The 21,460-nt window shown below is 37.0% G+C and overlaps 1 protein-coding gene and 1 non-coding gene across 2 annotated transcripts; one reads left to right on the top strand and one right to left on the bottom strand.

The window, feature by feature from the left end:
- Positions 1–907: 907 nt before the first annotated feature.
- Positions 908–20,725, bottom strand: LOC124538378 (probable ATP-dependent RNA helicase spindle-E). Its single transcript, XM_047115423.1, has 26 exons — positions 20,352–20,725; positions 20,074–20,268; positions 19,733–19,954; positions 19,251–19,326; positions 18,866–19,158; positions 18,484–18,698; positions 18,034–18,212; positions 16,909–17,072; positions 16,052–16,219; positions 15,363–15,525; positions 14,287–14,414; positions 13,459–13,668; positions 12,442–12,671; positions 11,990–12,053; positions 11,830–11,921; positions 11,520–11,643; positions 10,875–11,090; positions 10,243–10,458; positions 9,433–9,558; positions 8,913–9,073; positions 7,438–7,557; positions 6,619–6,741; positions 5,872–6,019; positions 4,735–4,856; positions 3,972–4,196; positions 908–1,711 (listed from the first exon to the last, which is right to left on the bottom strand). Exons 1-26 carry the CDS (start codon positions 20,562–20,564, stop codon positions 1,573–1,575), a joined length of 4,332 nt encoding a protein of 1,443 aa, XP_046971379.1. The 5' UTR covers positions 20,565–20,725; the 3' UTR covers positions 908–1,572.
- Trnad-guc lies at positions 17,731–17,802 on the top strand. Its single transcript has one exon. It is a non-coding gene; the product is annotated as a tRNA-Asp (tRNA).
- Positions 20,726–21,460: the final 735 nt, after the last annotated feature.

Raw genomic sequence — 21,460 nt, 5'->3', positions numbered from 1 at the left:
TTAAATAATGTAAAAAATGTTGTCTAATCGAATGAAGGAAACTTTATAAAGTCTAGCAAATTTCAATATTTTCGTATTCAAGGGTTTTATAATATGTAATTTATATTTATGTAGTATCGAAGTAAGTACGAAATAGAATACGTAAAATTTTAATCTTCTTTTCTTAATTTTAGTAAGATTTTTTTTATTTAAAGTTATAGTGATACAAAATTTTGCACAGGGGATCTGAAATTTCCTCGCCCATACAACATAACAGCCTATAAATTTCGCGCTGCTAAAGCCTCCTCTCGCTTTGACCTTCTCCAAGTTAGGAGCTATCTTTTAGCTTATTACCACACTGCTCCAATTTGTTTTCATGGATTCACATGTGGCAAAAAAAAATTAGTTAAAATCAGCGGGTTTCCTCACGATGTTTTTTACACCGCTGAGCACGAAATTAATTATAAACACAAATTAAGCACATGAAATTTCAGTGGAGCTTGCCTGGATTGGAACCCGCAATCATCGGTTAAGATGTACAAGTTTATCAGTAACGCCCATTCGAGCAAGATCAACGACACGTATGCTATTAAAGAAGTTTACTAAGTACCTAACTGACACCTTGGTTCAGCAGTTAGCTATATTAGGAAGGTAATTATGGACTCGAACCACAGTTAAGGCACCTCGTTTAAGGATTATTCAAACCGGACTGGGCAAGCTTATAAGCCTACAAATTATGGGAATCTTAGTTATATTCTGATTCTTAGTCTTTAGGAAGTATAAAATTATTTATACTGTCGTTGGAGAGGAGGTTGTCGTTGGTACATCTTTAGTAAATAAAATAAAGACTTTATTCATATACACCACTAAATGTACACTTAAGAGCCTTAAATTCAGAAAGGGGAGATGTAGATTAAATTATAAACAGCGTATGTCAATCAATTTATTTCTTAACAAATCACTTAAACGATAATGAACATTTTTTAAAGTTATAACAATCAGGACTTAAAAGTAATTAAGTCAAATCACATCGTACCACGTTTACATTCAGCTCACTTCCATAGCAGGGCTGGAATACTCCTATTTACTATCTTTAAACTGTATTCCAGGACACATATATTGTTATCTTTTTCTAACATCATATGTGAGAAAGAGATAGCATTACGCTCAGATGAAATGCGACTAAGAAATGTAATGAAAGTAGCTAAGTGTAAACGAGTAATATTCACTTATGTCACTATACTCATTCGTAATAAAACAAAACACTTAATCAACTTATTTACCTAATTTGAAGTCCTATTTTAGAGAGAAAATAGTATCTAATATATTCAGTAACAAAAGCAATATATTTATGAATATACCAGAAATATATTTTGGAAATGTTTTTATAATCTATATCACAAGGTATGTAGCTACAATATGTAGACTACGGTAGCAGATCCAAATAGGCCACATGACCTATAAATTTCCATCCAAAAACAAAATTAAATATAAAAACTTTGTCCATGACACACACTAGTATGTAGATCTTGATCTGTTTTACTAACATTACGTAGGTTATTTTTGTCTATGGTCAACAAAATGTTATATAGTCTATGATTGTACGATGCGGAAGTCCTCCTCTTTCTCCAGGTGCGCATTGGAGCAGAGATGTATGCGCATGGCGTGGGTCGGCATGGGAGGTGTCCCACACAGCTTGCAAACCAGATCCGAACTCGACGAGAGTAATGTCCTGAACATAAATATTAATAAGCATATTATACATATACTTACTTTATGTAAAAAAGGGTAAAATTGCATATACAAGATTTTAACACGGCTGATCTTGGAACCACAAGTTTCAACAAAAACGATCACATTTTTTTTGTCCCTGGAGAAACGCGTTTCCACCACGTGAAGTGTGAGAAAGCGTATGTGGCACTCGCCGGTGCCCAAGACGCCGAGGGCGCCCCAACAACAACAATAGCCTGTAAATTCCCACTGCTGGGCTAAAGGCCTCCTCTCCCTTTGAGGAGAAGGTTTGGAACATATTCCACCACGCTGTTCCAGTGCGGGTTGGTGGAACACACATGTGGCAGAATTTCTATGAAATTTGTCACATGCAGGTTTCCTCACGATGTTTTCCTTCACCGCAGAGCACGAGATGTATTATAAAGACAAATTAAGCATATGAATCAGCGGTGCTTGCCTGGGTTTGAACCCGCAAACATCGGTTAAGATGCATGCGTTCTAACCACTGGGCCATCTCGACTCCCGAGGGCGCCCCGGCACACCGGAATAACCAATAAAAAACCAGCGGTCTGAAATCCTCCCCATCTTTTCAGCGGGCGCCACAAGATCGCTTTCGCATGCTACATGTGACGATCAAAAATGATCACTAGTGCCAAGGCTCGAAAATCAAGAATACCTTAACACGTTCACTGCCACCTAAATTTTTCCTATGCTTATAGCGATGCCGCCATACATAATGCCGCGAACACGCTAAGCGCGTCCCCGGCATCGCAAGATAAATTGTATGGACAAGCGTAGCGTGTCCACTGGCACAGGAACAAAAAAAATATTATATTTTTGTTAAAACGGTCTTTGTTAGTTAATATTTCTTGTGTTATGCAATAATTAAAGTGTTTAGAATAATGTTGTCAGTGTTTTATCCTGGAATTATGACAAAATACCGCTTTTATGGTAAGTAAACATCATAATGTAATCAGTGGTTGTAAAACTTTTTAATAAATTCCCACATATCATATTTATATTGGTGTCGAATTTGATATATACTTTTTATCGCGTTATGATTTAGTTCGTATTTCAATAAAAAAATTGTTCATGATATATACTGTTACCTGTTATCTACTGTTGTATCCCTGTAAAGGACGCGGGTCAGTTTGAAAGTAGCAAGGTATAACCAAATAAAATAAAATAGAACTTTCAATACAAATTAAAACAGAGTTTAAATTTCGCGTGAGTGTCCGTAAGTGTCCATAAAAATCCACCTTCTTTTTTTGTTTTCTCAAATACATACTTATTAATTTCTAAAATCAATTTTTATCTCACTTGTTTCGTTCACTTTCTTATTAGTTGCTAGAAATGTTCAAAGGTCATAGGATATCGATTCGGTGCACATGTCTTGATATAATAATAAAGAAAAATTAAATAAGTAATAAATTATAAACAAATAGTTAAAAAATAATCAAGCTTCTTGTAAACTCTCTAACTAAACTCGTTTTATTGTTTCATTACTTCAATTCTTGTAACACGAATTTGAAGTTGACATGAGTTTACATTTTTAAGGTAAATCAGCCTTATTTAGTGTTTAATTTTACATATTTGGTGTATGTATGTGGTAGTTAATGATTAATCGAACTAACATATAGGAACTTATAATACATAATCAGTATCAGTATCAACATAACACAAAGACAATTTAGTATAAACTTTGTCATTAAATAGGAATGGCAGAATTACGGCTTATATAGTTTTACTACAAAGGGGTAAAAATTTTTATAATAATAGATATTTGTACAAAAAAAAAAATGTAACAAAGTTCCGTAAGTTTGAGAAAACAATAACAAAATTAGTTCAATTGTCAACAAATTGGTAATAAGCCATAAATAAAATGTGGTTTGTTGAAAAAACAGTTTGACAATCTATGATTATCCTTAATAAGTGAACAAGCCTAGCGTGTCGCCGGCATTACAAAAGACATTTTTGTCTAAAATAAAAAAAAATATTTTTAACGGGCCACTTAAAAACTCAGTAGCTTATCGCTTGAAGATTGCACACAATTAGTTTGAATGAATAATTTAGCCTAGTTTTTAAGATATCACTGAAATTCTTAGAACAAGCCTAGCGTGTTCGCGGCGTGGCTATAGAAATTCGCGTGAACACGCTAGGCTTGTCGCTGACACTGAACGTGTTAACACATACATTAACTAACAATTGTAGCAAGATAAAATTACATATGTATGTATATCATAATTATACTTAGTACCCACCTACTAACAAGCATTTTAAGCTCGTCATTATCCCGTTTCAAGGCTAGGAGCTTATCCCTGGACACCGGATACAGTTCTAGCGGCGCGTGCAGTGGATACACGACGGCTCTCTCCACCATGTCCGGGATGGTTATTTCGAGCACCTCATCTTCAGGGATCGACTTCCATTCCCAAGCGTTAACAACGGTTTGTGGTTCGCGGTGCTTACGACGTTTTAATAGTAACCTGCATTTACATATATGTAATGTGTTATATGTTATTGGAGTAAAATAACACAAAAATTGAATATTTATCTAAAATAGAAAATTTAATTGTTATTATATTTCAATTAATGAATATTAAATATTTACACGTTATATATTATTAAACATTTACATTTACTGCTTTTACTAAACTAAAATAGAAAAACCGACGATTAAAGGTTTTTCACTTCCAATATTATAACTAAAACTAAATATAAAAATAAATTTGAAATTTCTTGACACATGGGCTTAAAATATGCCTCCTTGCGTTTGCTGTCATTGTTATTGCTAAATGGCAGATTACAAAAGTTAGGCAGCGCATATTACTCGTACTTTAGCCTATGTACACAATATACGGTGTACAAAGCTTACATATATAAATTTACCAACAAATTGATTAGTATTGTGAATAACATTGCCTTTAATTTAATTGTCTACCCTACTTAGCGTGTTTTTATGAAAACTATGATACACTGTTTTGCTCACTGTACATATAATTGCATATTGTTATGTGTACTCACTGCATTAAATCGTCTCGGATGAACTTCGGTACGTTCGGTCTGAAGTCATCGTCAGACGAGGGGATGTCTTGTCCATCGTTGCAGAACATCATATAGTCCATCAGATAACGAATGTGATTTATCTGTTGAATAAGAAATATACTTTAAAACATACATTTTAGACAACATATAATATTGGATAATCTTGGATAATCCCAGAGGAACATATTGTGAGGAAGGCCCTGAGCATGGATGTGGATGGATATAGAGTTAGAGGATGACCAAGAAAACCATGGATGGACTGTGTGAAAGAAGATATGGTTAGAAATAATGTTACTTGTGAGATGACGTCTGACAGAGAAGTATGGAAGGTGAAGACATGATGCGCCGACCCCAAATAAAATTGGGATAAGGGCAGGAGGTTGATGATAATATTGGATAATCTTATTCTACCTATGATTAATGAACAAATTCAGTTTTACTAATATTACTTGTTAGATTGAGATTCTGAATCAAAATAGCACTATATATCCATCATTTCTGTAACTACTAAATATGTGTGTATATATATGTACTCATTTTATATATTATTTTTCTATCAATATATTATTATATAACTCAAACAAGCACAGTTCCGATTTCGAATACACCGCAAATCAACTTGTGGGTATCACAAGAGCCGACTATTGTTTGTTAAAGGCAACCATCAATAATTGAGCACATGAGTTAAAAAACCGTACGTCAGCATAACCAGTGAAATAATACTTAAGAATGTCACTCTTATGAGGTTATACATTCTTGGGAAAAGCAGTGTCATACCATATTCATCATATTCTTAAACATAGATGTTACGAGGGCTAGCGAAGTGCTTCTACGTATGCATGTGTGTATGTTTGTATAATATGTGTGTGTGTGTGTGTGTGAGAGTGAGTGAGTGAGTGTGTGCGCGTGTGTGTGTGCGTGTGCGTGCGTGTTCGTACGTGTGCGTGCGTGTTCGTGCGTGTGCGTGCGTGTTCGTGCGTGTGCATGCGTGTGCGTGCGTGTGCGTGCGTGTACTTGCGTTTGCGTATGTGTGCGTGTGTGTGTGCGTGCGTGTGCGTGTGTGCGTGCACGTGTGTGTGTGTGTGTGTGTGTGTGTGTGCGTGTGCGTGTACTCACGAGGCCGATGTCGTCGACGGCGAGGTCGGCGTCGATGTCGACGAGCAGGTCGTGCTCCGGGAAGCGCGGCGCGCCGTCGGCGTCGCTGCCGAGCCCGCACAGCACGCTCACGTAGCGCGAGCCGCCCGTGTCGCGACGCAGCTCCGCTCTGTGGGTGCCGATCGATACAATAGAAGCACAAATGTTTAAATGGAACAATACTTTAAGTTGTAAACGAACTTGGAAATTGCAAGCGTCTAAAAAAATTATATTTATTTAATTTAAATTTTCTTTTTGCAAAGACAATTTTTTTTTTTATTTGACGTATTTTTAACAAAAATTTAAAGTCCTTCAACAACAACAACAGCCTGTGAATTCCCACTGCTGGGCTAAAGGCCTCCTCTCCCTTTGAGGAGAAGGTTTGGAACATCTTCCACCACGCTGTTCCAATGCGGGTTGGTGGAATACACATGTGGCAGAATTTCTATGACATTTGTCACATGCAGGTTTCCTCACGATGTTTTCCTTCACCGCTGAGCACGAGATGAATTATAAAGACAAATTAAGCACATGAATCAGCGGTGCTTGCCTGGGTTTGAACCCGCAATCATCGATTAAGATGCACGCGTTCTAACCACTGGGCCATCTCGGAAATAGATGATGTATTGAAAGTCCTTCAAATCAATAAAATATTTCTTTATAAGTTAAAATAAATATATTAAATTGAATCACACTGTATAAATATATAATAACTATCAAACAACTCACTCTGGACAGAACAGTAGCGCGATGATGGCGGGAAGACCCCGTATGTTGGGCATCAGCGTCGTGTGGCGCAGGGTCAGCTTACTGCTAGCTTCGTTCTGACCCACTTCAGCAGCCACCAATAACCTACGACAAATATTAATGGATATAATGACCTCCTGACCTTTAATACTGCCTATTGCCAAGTGCCTTGTATACCACAACAACCGTTCGGAACAAAGAATAGCTACTTCTAGCTATACAATAGGCTATTTGACAATGCGAAAAATAAATTGTGAATTATTGTAATCAGTATATTATGAGTTTAAAAATGGTTATTTACTAACGAAACTTGAAAATAATACTTAATTTTTTCAAAAATCAATAAATAAAAATGAATTTTTTCAAACGTTTGTCACGTGACAAAAAACGCTGCTGATTGGCCGGGCTTATGATTAAGTCACTTTCTTGTAAACCTTGCTTTTCTACCGTATGTACCACAGATTAAAATACAGCAAAGTGACGTCATCGACCCCATTGCAGCGCCATATTGTCCAAGTAGCGTTTTCGCGCGTTATTTAAATATGGAATTTTTAATATGATATTTTTCGGCAAATATGTACTAGAAATATAAAAATCAATTTTTACAGGGTTCCTTAACCTCTACTAAATAATATAAAATGGATTTTAAAAACCAGTCAAATAGCCTATTTTTTTAGGTCGTAGTTACTTATGTCAAGTTATTATAAAAGAATGAAAGATCGATAAAAGTAAATTTTATTAGGTCTGTGTAAGTCAATAAAGTTTACCTTCAAATAAAATGAAATTCGAACATGGCAATACCTTTCGTAAACTTCCTGTGGTTCCGTGTCGAGCAGCACGGAGTTGACCGAGCTCCACTCCACGCACACCTGCTTGTCGCGACTCGCGTACATCAAGTTGTGCAGGGTCGACTCCAGCGGACTGAACAGATAATACATTACTTATTTATTAATTTATCGAACAAAAATTCAAAATAGTCTTTATTCTAGCAGGCAAAGGCATTTTTGAATCGTTATATTAGTGTTAAATAAGGTGTAAAGATAGTTTGATGTTGAGAAGAACTGTTAAGAAACTAAGTAGGTACTCTATTCCACCATTTTAACGATAGACTATATCAGTAAAGTACTATTAAATTTTTATTCATTCAGCCCAAAAATCAATGACAAGTAAGTTCACACAGCTTATTTCCCAATTTTTATTGGACATAAAATATTTTTCTTATCTAAAAAACATTGAAAAATGCAATAATAATTCTCAACTCTCTATTTATAACTCCGGGTACTAATAACTGCCTAAGAAATATTTTAGTCCCGTTCTGGGATGTTTATTCGTATAACGACTATAGTCTGTTCGCGTTAAGAATGCAGTGAGTTGTCATTGTTTACCGGCCTGACTCCGCCCCCATTAACCAATCAAATCTTTTCAAATTACAAAGTCAAGTTCACATTTAATTAATTATTAACTCATATTTTTATTTTTATAATTTAAATTTTGTTTATTTATATATTTATATTTAATTTATTCAAGCTGTACATGTGGTAATGAATGTAACCTATAGCTCCTAGATGACGTTATGTCAAAATATGTAAATTTCTTCATCGCGATGGCAAGTTCGCAAACGATTGTATACCTCGTGTTAAGAATTTTGTTGATTAAACACCCCGGTGACGCTGTAGAGGCCAAAAGGGCCAACAGCAGTACACAGTTCGAAAAAAAAAAGATTAAACATGACTTTCAGTGGCAGCTATTGGTTTTACTATTAAACAGGAACCTTAGGATCGAGTGACATAAGTTGTACACAAGTAATTAGGTTTTTTAAATTGATCATTTATTAAAATATTCATTATTATTAACCGATATTTAAAAAAAAAATGAATACTTCACCAATTTGTAAAATTAAACGTGCGAGAAATGCTGCGACCACTTCTTACAAGAAGAAATTGCCGTGTGGGATTGAGATAATGTTATGGAACTCGCTGCAGAAAATTCTTTTATTATAAATACTAACGACGACACTGGTAATAGTGATTAAAATATTAAATACCTAATTTCGATTTTTTACTTTAATGTGTATTTTTTAAATTCATTGTATAGTCTTTAAAACAAATAAAATTTGTTGGAATTTTAACACAAATATGCATACATCTTCATCCTGCTGTTAAAAAAGATTTGATTGGTCAGGGGGCGGAGTAAAGCCGATAAACAATGAGAACTCACTGCATTCTTAACGCGAACAGACTATACTTAATTAAGATTAATATAATTATGTGAGTAACCTATCAGGTCCTTTGAGGCACACATCCGATATGCACTCCTTGTAACTGGGCGCCTCCGCTTCTCGCAGGCGGTCGAAAGCGAGTTCCGTTTGCTCCTTGTTGTAGGCGCGCTTTTGCGCCATATTCAATTCTGTCGCCGTCTGCCTCAGGTCGTGATTCAACTGTAAAAATATATATCATCTACGTTATATAATATTATCCGCAAATGGTAGAATCTTCTCTAATCTTTTGTCTATAATTCTGATATATCAAATGATACAACAGAAATCCGTTGATACATTTTTAAAACATTTTACTGTATCAATAGTGTTACGTTCTAAATATTAGGATAATCTGTTATAAACAATTTGCTATTAACCTTTAAACTTATAACATTTATTGGCTGTAGGTATATAAGCTTAATTTCTTTGAAATTCACTACTACTGTATTGCGAGGTAGGTAGGTATTTTATAAAAGGTTTTATCTATAACCAACGAAATCAAATAAATAGATAAATAAAAATATGCCAGACTCGCTAACCTTAGAGTCGTAGCTCTCTTCGCAAGTCACTGCGAAACCCTTGTTCAATAGTTCCTTGTTAATATTCAACTTCCCGCCCTCGGCTAGAAGTTCAATGGAGACAATGCCATGAGTCACCGAGTAGATCTGAAAGCACACAAAATATCTTCTCTTCAAATCCATCATTGGCCACACAAGGTACCGAAAAATTACAATAAGGGATTGGTTTCTATTAAATCAACGTTTGTGTTAGTGCTCCCGCGTGTTTTACACACTAATTTTAGTGAAACGTCACGGCGCGGCGGGCGTCCAGTGCGCGTGCGCGTGCGCAGCGTGCGACACTCACCTTGCCCAGCAGGCGGCCGCGCGCCACCAGCTCGGCGAACAGGCGCTGCGCGGCGGGCGTCCAGTGCGCGTGCGCGTGCGCAGCGTGCGACACTCACCTTGCCCAGCAGGCGGCCGCGCGCCACCAGCTCGGCGAACAGGCGCGGCGCGGCGGGCGTCCAGTGCGCGTGCGCGTGCGCAGCGTGCGACACTCACCTTGCCCAGCAGGCGGCCGCGCGCCACCAGCTCGGCGAACAGGCGCTGCGCGGCGGGCGTCCAGTGCGCGTGCGCGTGCGCAGCGTGCGACACTCACCTTGCCCAGCAGGCGGCCGCGCGCCACCAGCTCGGCGAACAGGCGCTGCGCGGCGGGCGTCCAGTGCGCGTGCGCGTGCGCAGCGTGCGACACTCACCTTGCCCAGCAGGCGGCCGCGCGCCACCAGCTCGGCGAACAGGCGCTGCGCGGCGGGCGTCCAGTGCGCGTGCGCGTGCGCAGCGTGCGACACTCACCTTGCCCAGCAGGCGGCCGCGCGCCACCAGCTCGGCGAACAGGCGCTGCGCGGCGGGCGTCCAGTGCGCGTGCGCGTGCAGCAGCGGCGCGGGCGCGATGCCGCTCAGGGCGCAGCGCATGGCCAGCGGCGGCGCCTCGCGGCACAGGCCGGCCGGCAGCTCGCGCAGGCTGCACGTGCCCACGCGCCCCACGGTGCCGTAATCTATGTAGAACACCTGAACGAGAAAGAATATCTTAAAAAATCCACGTTAGTGGGTAGTAGCTCTTGGTGGTAGGGCTTTGTGCGAGCCCGTCTGGGTAGGTACCACCCACTCATCAGTTATTCTACCGCCAAATAACAGTAGTCAGTATTGTTGTGTTCCGGTTTGAAGGGTGAGTGAGCCAGTGTAACTACAGGCACAAGGAACATAACATCTTAGTTCCCAAGGTTAGTGGCGCAGTGACGATGTAAGGAATAGTTAATATTCCGTACAACGTCATTGTCTATGGGTGATGGTGACCACTTATCATCAGGTGGCCCATATGCTCGTCCGCCAACCTATACCATAAAAAAAAAGTTCTGAAATTATGATATGTAATTCACATACAAGTTAAATGTTCAACATATAGTCATAGTCATGGTAACACTCACCTCGAGCATGTCCTTGGGCAGTAGGGCGGTGACGCGCGCGCGGTACAGCTGCGTGCCGCTGGCGTCGGCGTAGGGCGCCGCCACGAGCGCGTCGAGCTGCGCGGCGCCGGCGCACGCGAGCGGCTGCTTGCGGTTCAGCGTCGTCTGTATCTGCCGCAGCTCGGACGCCGTCGACTCGTCGTCGTATTGCACCCAGAACTTGCCGATGTCGATCATCTGCCGACGTTGAGTATATTAGCAATAGGTATAGTACGACACAACTTAGATGTCGCATCGGCAAAATTCGTAAAACCGATCACATCCGAATTGAGTACGCTATCCCAAATTATCAATATTTATTTCTCACGCGAATATGATCTTTGCACAAACGTAATAACTTGTATATCATATGACCTAATATATTCGTCAATTTGACGCGTCGATTTACATGCTTGCTTTCTCTGACGCGAGAATCTATAGCGACGAATAGGGTCGAATGGCGCGATAGGGAGCTATTTCTATTGGTTGTGTAAATCGGCAGTAATCGGTTTTATTTTCATTCCATTGCATTTTCCGATGCTACATCTAATTTGTGTTGTACTATACTTTAAAGATAATCGGCACCGTGCTTTAAAAATATTGCTGAGATGAGGAAACGTTACAGACTTGGGATATTTTTAGGGGGAAATGTGTGTCATCTATCTCCGGCAGACGGGGTACCATCTTGTTCATATCCACGCTTGATTTTTCTCGATCCATCGCTTCTGCGAGAGCGTTTGCCTTTTCTATTCTGAAACAAAAAAAAGTTATATACTGTCACTGGTAGTAAAATTTACCATACTCTTTAAAAATTAATATTTAATAACTTATATTAATTAAAAAGTTATTTATAATTTTACAGATGTTAACAAGAATTAAATGTGTACACAATGATCATTGGCGTCATTGTGTAAATAACTAAAGACTATCTACTTACGGTAGTAAAGGAATTCTGAATTCCATTTTTAACTGCTTCGCTTTAACCGCTTTGTATACCGACAGCACCACTTGCCCAGGAATTGTGGGATCCTGAAACATTATGAAAATCAGACAAATGTTTCGATTTCGTATCATGAATTAAATTATACTATACTTACACCCCCCGAGTTTTTATCGTTCTTTACGTTTGGATTATTGTCTTGGAACGTCAAGTAAATTTTTCTGAAAAAAAAAATACAAAATTTGAAACACCCAGTTTGGAAGAAATCTGCTTTTGCTATATTATAAGGAGAATTAGTGTGACATTCCGAACGCCACGCGTCAAGCTGACAGATGGCTTTTAAAATTATCTCTCTTTTTGGTGGGCGGTGGCGCGAAATACGGTCAGGTGCATCATTGTTTTACTGTTTTTTGTAATATTATTAGAAAACCAAAAATTGATTGAAGTATTTTGTTGTTAATGTTTATTATTTTATATCCTTCCAATAAATTTGTTATAAAAGTAATTTTTTTTGTTAATAATATTATATTTTAAATAACAGACTCTTTGACTCTATTGTAATTATTTCCGTGCCGTGCCCTGTCAGTCGACAGTGGGCAGGTGGCGTACCGGCTGTTGGAGTCGAAGGAGACGCGGGGCTCGTCGCCGAGGTGTCGGCGCACGGCGCTGCGCACGGCGGCGGCGTACACGCGCGCGGGCTGCGCGTCGGGCAGGCCGCGCAGGCTCACGGAGCGCCGCGGGTCCAGCCCGCCCAGCGCGCGCACGGCGTCCCGCTCGCGCGCCTCGTCCGACGTCACTTGCACGAAGTACTGCGGGTACAACGCGCCCGCCAGGATCACCTGCCGGACGGCGGGCCGAGCTCTTAATCACCAGTACTCTCTCGTAATAGGCTATTCGACTGGTTTTCGAAATCCATTTTATATTATTTAGTAGAGTTGATTTTTATATTTCTAGTACATATTTGCCGAAAAATATCATATTTAATATAACGCGCGAAAACGCTACTTGAACAATATGGCGCTGCAATGGGGTCGGTGACGTCACTTTGCTGTATTTTAATCTGTGGCACATGTAGCATAAAAGCAAGGTTTAGAACAAAGTGAATTCATCATAAGCCCGGCCAATCAGAAGCGTTTTGTGTCACGTGACAAACGTTTGAAAAAATGCATTTTTATTTATTGATTTTTGAATAAATTAAGTATTATTTTCAAGTTTCGTTAGTAAATAACCATTTATAAACTAATAATATACACTGATTACAATAATTCACAATTTATTTTTCGCATTGTCAAATAGCCTATTTCGTCTTGTGTGCATTTCAATAGCAGGATAATTCGAATATTCGATAAACCTAATTTATTATTTACTTCCAACGTTCACACTACAACTTTTGCGACATTAAAAAAGCATTTTTCTCACGAGTACCACATACTATTTAGATTTCATTCAATGATATCACGTCATCTCGAGATTAAAGACGTTTATTTTCCTTTACTCCTCATACCAATAGAATTGATTACATACTATGTTTCTATCTCAAAGTACCGTTGACGCATCAAATAAACAACAATTTTTTAAACTGTTTACATTGACTTTTCTCAAAAACTATTGCTTATTTTAGCTTACCTTGAGCACTAGTGGCAGCTCATGTTTGCTCCAGGGCGAGTTTCCCTTCGAAGCCTCAATGCCCTCTCTGGCGAGTCTCTGACGCAGTTCGCGGACCATGTCATCCAGTTCCCTCAGCGCTCGCACCTGGACGTAGAAGCGTCGAGCCCACTGGACCTCGTTAGTGTCTTGCTGCTTGAAGTATTTTTGCTGACGGAGATGGTTCCACACCTACGAAATGTATATAGATTTACTAACTAATAAGTTAGATCAGTTCTTGAAGTGACTATATTAATATCGCCAAGTCCACAAATATTATTTAAAAGCATAAGTAAGCCAACAGACAAATGGGCCACCTGATGGCAAGTGGTCACCACTGCAAATCATTCACCAAAACCTCGCAAAAGAGATATCATATCCCTTGTGCCTCTAGTTAGACTGTCTCACTCACCCTTCAAACTTAGATTGTATGATGAGTGGGTGGCAGCTACCTAGAGGCTCTTGCAAGTAAATTTAATACAATGTAAAGTAAAGTAACAGCCTGTAAATTTTCCACTGCTGGGCTAATGGCCTCCTCTCCCATTAAGGAGAGGGCTTGGAACATATTCCACCACGCTGTTCCAATGTGGGTTGGTGAAATGTACATGTGGCAGAATTTCAATGAAATTAGACACATGCAGGTTTCCTCACGATGTTTTACTTCACCGCCGAGCACGTGATGAATTATAAACACAAATTAAGCACATATATATAGTGGTGCTTGCCTGGGTTTGAACCCGAATTTATCGGTTAAGATGCACGTGTTCCAACCACTGGGCCATCTCGGCTCGTTACATACAATGTAATAACCTTGTAAACATTGAGCAGTGCAATGCAATCACTGGTTGAGCCGTCAGCCCATGTCAACTTCGAGTTGTACGCGTTGAGACGTTCTCGGAAAGGGCTACTGAACACATTTTTCACAGACATCCCGGCAGCTGAAAACAAAATTATGCATTTTTACACAGGCTATATTTAAGTGTATATTTAGGAGATTCCTTTAACTATGCAACTGGCTGGAAAGAATAAAATAAAAAAAAAACAAAAGCGCGCGAAACCGTATCAAGCCGTCACTATTCTTTCTTGTGGGCGCGAACAGTAATGTCAATATTAGCTCGACTTGTAATTTGTTATAAGTGTTATTTGTGTTTTATTTCATTAAGCTCAACTGAGTAAGTAATTTACTTCAATATGTATGATTTGGTGATTTATTTATGTTAAGATATTTTCGAAGTTAGAACTAAATTTTAGTTTATTTGTAAATTATTGAAGTTATTTATATCCTGATTAAAGTTATTTATGTTCTTGTCTTTTTTTTAATCTATTTCACTTCTGTATGCTAAATATGTAGTATTCAATTGAGGAACTCGCATGAATATTATAACTTATATAATTGAACGGGTGTATTGATTTTGATCGGTAATTTATTTTTTGTCTAGCGACCCAGACACTAAATATACTACAGAAATTGTTTATTTACGATATCACATTAGCAATTTCTTTAATAGTGTTTCTTTACTATATTGTCCATGTACTTACAATATAAAAAAACCGCCTCAAATTCTGTTTAGTAATTAAACTCAAACTCAAATAACTTTATTCAATATAGAAGCATTACACTTTCTTATTGACGGTCAATTGAAACACTACCACCAGTTCGGAAAAGAAAATACCCTGACCTGAGAAGAACCGGCGACAGAAACTCAGCGGGTTTTATTTTTTTTTATTTGTCTCATATATTATATAAACAATTTAATTAGAGATGAAATAGCCAGGAGGCGATCGTTTCATTCCCAAATTAAAGATACAAGTATACATATGGACAGACAGTGTCAAGTGACTTTGTTTAATACTATGTAATGATGAAGGCTCATAATATTTCTTACCCATGATAATACTTTCTTCCAAACAGCCGAATATATAGCCGAGTACGATTAGCTTGGAGCTCCGGACGTCGATGGGCAGCTTGGCCATCACCCGACCCAAGTACGTGAGGTCTCCGTCCGACACGCACCACTCGTCGCCCAACGTCTTCTTTAGAGCGCCAACCTTGCAATATTAATCAGAACATAATCAATTTTGTTTAAATTTTGTGTCTGTTTTTTCCGGCTAATCTCTGGACTGGATCGATTTTAAAGGGATTTACAATGTCGGAAAGCTGTTGTAATAAGGAGTAACGTACACAACTAAATAAAAATATATTATTCCACAGATGGATGTGCAATGATTTCTATAAAAACAGGATTTTTTGGACCATTTCCAATACTATAACTAAATTGTTTTTCTTCATAAAATTCACCTCAAGCGGCCAAAATGTGAATACAATAAAACAGTCATTATTATAATATATATTAAGGGTAATATATATTAAGGGTGATACACTCACTAATATACATATGAAAAGCTAACACAATAACGAGAAATATATAAAAACTATATCAACAAAACAACGTAAAAGTATGTAACTTTTAACCTTGGGTTAGACTCAACTATAGTATATTATATATAATTTGTATTAGTACCTGCCACTATTCTTTAAATTGTCCAACATTGGTCCAAAGATGAATGAGCTCACCTCTTTAAGCACGAGTATAGTTCTATATATGTTCGACATATCAGGCGGATCCATGGCCAGGGCTAGTATGTCACTGGGCGTGCCCATGTCCAACATTTTGGCCAATAAGACGAGACGCTCCAGGGGACACCGAATTATTTCAGGTTTGCACTCTTGTGATAAGGTATCCTGAAGAAAAATTAATTATTTTAGCAACAGTCCATCTTCCATCAGAATCTTAAATAGCAAAAAAAAAAGCTAATATCGTAACTGTAGACTCGAGATAGCCCAATGGTTATAACGCGTGCATCTTAACAGTTAATTGCGGGTTCAAACCCAGGCAAGCATCACTGAATATTGTGTTTAATTTATGTTCACAATTCATCTCGTTCAAGCCCAGGCAAGCACCACTGAATAGTAATGTGTTTAATTTGTGTTTATAATTCCCGTTCCCGACGGTGAAGGAAAACATCGTGAGGAATCCTGCATGTGTCTTATTTCATAGAAATTCTGCCACATGTGTATTCCACAAACTCGCAGTGGAACAGCGTGTTGAAATATGTTCCAAACCTTCTCCCAACGACCTCCATGGTCGAGTGGTGTGTACACCGGTTTTCGTGGGTACGCCACTCTGAGGCCCCGGGTTCGATTCCCGGCCGAGTCGATGTTGATTATCATTAGTTTTTGTTGTCTTGGGTCTGGGTTTTTGTGGTACCGTCGTTACTTCTGATTTCCATAACACAAGTGCTTCAGCTACTTACATTGGGATCAGAGTAATGTATGTAATTTATTTATTATTTATTCTCCTCAAAGGGAGAGGAGGCCTTTAGCCCAGCAGTGGGAATTTACAGGCTGTTGTTGTTATTAACGTAACTTACATAGAACTTATCTGTAACGAGTCGGTACACTCGTCCGTCGCGCACCCTCCCCGCGCGCCCCGCCCGTTGCTCGCAGTTTGTCTTTGACGCCCACTGTAGTTGAAGAGACGTGAAGTTCGTGTTTTGGTCTGCTACCATTACTTTCATGAGGCAGAAATCTATCACTGGAAAATAATGATAACAAATATTAACTTGATGCTAAACAGCAATACTTAATAATGTAACAGTGAGTTTTAAATCGGTAATGATATCAAAATCAAAAATCAAAATAAACTTTATTCAAATGAGCTTTTACAAGCACTTTTGAATCGTCATTTAACAATTAAGTTAAGCTACCACCGGTTCGGAAAGTAGATTCTACCGAGAAGAACCGGCAAGAAACTCAGTAGTTACTCTTATTCAACATTTAAAAAAATACAGTCATGTTAGTTAATACAATTATTTAAATTAATATATCCTGCCTGGAAGTCAACAGGTATTAATTCCACGCTTTTCATCATTTTTTTTTAGATTATTCCCAGTTACGGTTTATCGACAAAAAAAATCTCTTTGCGACAAATTAGTTGCTTTATAGATCTATTCACTTACGAAGGCGCATTAAATTATTATTATTGGCGTGAAATAGGTATGAGTGAGTGACGCTAGTGCTTACAAGATGTCTGAGAGTAGTGAGAAAACTATATGTTAAGACAGCAAAAATACAAATTTTTATTTTGTAGTTTTTAATGAAGTTTTCATTTTATATTCATTTAACCTATAGTGCGCTTTCCGTGGTGAATAATTCTAAAGATAACGATTTATAAATTCATCATTGTTAGAACATCTTCGGTAGTATAGTGGTAAGTATCCCCGCCTGTCACGCGGGAGACCGGGGTTCGATTCCCCGCCGGAGAGTACTTTTTATCCATTTTAATGTATTGTTGTGTTAATTCAACTTTATATTCATGGTCGAATTGGACATTTTTAACATAATAATGTAGTTTAATTATATATGTAATTTATCTATGAAATACATATATACTAAATATTCTTATTTTTAATATCATAACTTATTAAAAATGAGTAGCTTTTAGTAACACAATTTATAGAAGAAAGAAAAAATATTAAAAACTTTTTATCACTTACCATATTTAATATCAGGTACAGTAATGGAACTCTCAGCAATATTAGTCGCAAGGATAATCTTGCGGTGTCCAGGGGGAGCTCTTTGGAACACCCTTACTTGTTCATCTGCTGTGATTGTAGAATGCAGTGGTAACACCCACCACTTATAAGAAGCGCACTCTGCATCTGCTAATTTCCTCCTAAGAATAATAAACATATTATGAAAAGTAAAATGGCTCATCATTTAAATTTCAATCTTATCTTTTTTAGGATCAAAATATATTTTAATATTAGATTTAATTTAGCTTCTTAAATGAAATAAATACATAGTTTTTGAAATGTATTTAAGATAGTCATATCATTTAGGGACATTTGAAACAGTTGGAAACACTGCAGAATACTCTTGAGTTAAATAGGATTTGATTATAAATAATTAATTAATAAATATACAAGATATTCATTTTATATTACCTTAATACAATGTCTGTCAGGCAAGAATAAAGCTCCTCAATCTCATGTATACCGGGAAGAAATATAAGCACAGAAGGCAGATCAGCTTCATTCCTGTCTGTATATTCTTCTTTTTTGTCTATTAGTTCAAAAGCATTCACCAGTTTTATAACAAGGTGGTACATATCTGGCAGAATGACTGGTTCATCATTTTTTGGAGTTGCTTGTTGAAGAATCTGTAAAATCATGATATTTTTTACATATTAAACAATTAGAAATGTTCTTAATGTTCCAATCGAAACTAAATTCATGCTAAGGATATATGTGATCATAATAATGCATCATTATACTAAAAAATAAAAAAAAATATGAAATGTAATTTAAAATTTGAAGAATAACATACCGAACCAAACTTATTAAGATGATTCAAATAAAATGTCTTAACAGTAAATGTTTGTTTATTATTCGCAACTTTTAAACAGGACGACATCTGGAATCCTCTTGGTGTAGGTATCATGAAATAGTCAGCAAAGGCTTTGCAATTAAATGTGGCTGACATAAGGACAACTTTGACAGCAGGGGATACTGTGTATAGTAATTTCTTAACCACCAATAATAGAAAATCCATTTCTTGTCCTCGTTCATGTACTTCATCAAGTATTACATGAGTGTATTCATTCATATTCTTTGCGGAAACTGGAAGAGAGATACAAATTAGAATATTATTTGCACTTTATAATATTAAAAGACAGTTGTAATTTTATTTACTATAAAATTTATTTCCTTACCCAGTTTTTGTAACAATATTCCAGTAGTTACATAGCTGATTCGTGTATCATTAGATGTTTTGTTTTCCAGTCCGATCTAGTAACAGAAATGGTTTAGATTATTTTTTTTAATTAATACAATATCGAGTGGGAAATTCTTATAAACATTTCAAACAAATTACTCAGAAAATACACCATTAGAGAAGAGGTATAATAAGCTCACTACCAATTCACTCCTCTTGAGCAGGAAAGGTATCTTTGTAGAAGTTTTAAATACTATTTTTATTATAATTTGAAGAAGAATGGTGCTCCAACACTTTAGAATCTATACTATGAAACTGATTGGCTATGACAATAGGTACAAAGGCAGGACAATATTTGCGAGTTCGACTAAAGTGTTAAAATATATTTGTTTGTAGGTTGTAAAAAATAAATATTGCTAAAAAGCTGTTTTATTCCTCAGTACTAGAGGGTGCATTGCTAATAATGATACATCACTTTACCTGATAACCAACAACACCACCAACATCCCAGCCTCTTTCTTGAGCCACTCTCTTTGCAATAGATATGGCTGCTATTTTCCTTGGTTGTGTGACAACAATCTTACAAGGTTTCCGGTTGTTATAAGCATCATCAAGTATCCATTGGGGTACTTGGGTTGTTTTGCCGCATCCTGTTGGACCCTCTATTATGACCACTGGAAACGCTTTAATTCTGTCCATTATCTGTAAAACATAGAATACTTATTTAATATCGAAAATTTCAATTTTGTGTACAGTTTATGCATAAAATATTCTGAATATTAATTTTTTGAGTGGCTATTTTTTTGCAAATTGATACTTACATTGTCATGAAATGCATGTATAGCCAGGCTTTTAGTATCTTCTCTCATCTGGAAGGAATACTTATTATAGACTTCCGTCATAGCTAAATCTGTTAACATTTCAACATTCTGCATAGAGGCTCCCCAGGATGATAACTGTTCCAGTGAATCTAGACCTCCAGATATACTCTCGAAAGTCTCACGTTCTCTTTCATTCTAAAATAAATGAATTATTATGAAATAATATATTTTCACTTTCATTTATAGGTTTTATAGAACTATATTAAATAATATAATACCTTTAAATACATTTCAGTTTCTCTTTCCTTGACTTCTCGAGCATAATCCGTGCCACTAAGAACAACGGATTGACGATGTTCTTCTCGTCTGTTTAACGCATTTATTGTATCATTTTTCGTAATACGAAGCCCACCAGTAAGGGGACTTTTAAGTTTTATTACTTGAGCACTAGATGGACAGGGATTATTAAAAAATGCACGAAACTCATCCATTGTTTATTCACCATAAAAGCCGCCTTTGAAATAAAATCAAACTTGTTTGGTTATTCGATGAACATTGAATAATGAATATTAAAACTGCTTGTTTTGCTTTTAAGTTTTGACATTAACGAAAAGATTTGATTTTGATGGTATATTTGAAAATAGTGACCATAGATAAGAATTTAGTTTTTATATTTAGTGTCAAATACAAATACTGATTAAAACAAATATTTTCAATTAAAGAAAAATCTAAAGATTCATTTTCAATTTCTAATCATATGATATTTTACACAATATACTATACTACTACTGACTATATACTTTTTTTGTTTCTACTAGGTATTTTATATAAAAATCACCTATTTTAACATAAGTGATATTGTATAATATATTTTTAACGAGATGTTTTTTTTTATTGAATGTCGATAGATGTTCTATTTCTCACCAGATAAAGAGGAAAACAATTAACTTAATTTGTAAGTCCACTTATACTTTTTTTTTTGTGCCAAAGAGGCACAGATTATTTCGCCAATGTCACGTGCGATGGAGAAGACACGATGGAGATTGATCGGTTCGGTCGAGATTACATGCTCAAATTAATTTTGAAGGCATAATAGCACTAGACGAATTGGAGACCCATAACCTAAAACAACACAACAATAATAATTACATAAAAAGTAAATAAAATAAGGCAACTAGTATTAAAATGCATAACAACAATCACAAAATAATTTACAACTTAATCTTATTACGTTCAATATATTTACATAGAAATTTACAAAATGGACTAAACACAAACATTAACAAACATTCAACGTTAATAGGGCGAGGGACTTTAGGAGGGAGAACCTTATCTGAATTATTAAAGAAAACTAAAATCAAATGTATTGTAAAATTGATTACCAGAT

The sequence above is a fragment of the Vanessa cardui genome, chromosome 20 (genome assembly GCF_905220365.1).
Source record: "Vanessa cardui chromosome 20, ilVanCard2.1, whole genome shotgun sequence".
NCBI lineage: Eukaryota > Metazoa > Arthropoda > Insecta > Lepidoptera > Nymphalidae > Vanessa > Vanessa cardui.
The sequence above is the reverse complement of the archived record's forward strand: the minus strand, read 5'-3'. Positions and strand labels throughout refer to the sequence as shown.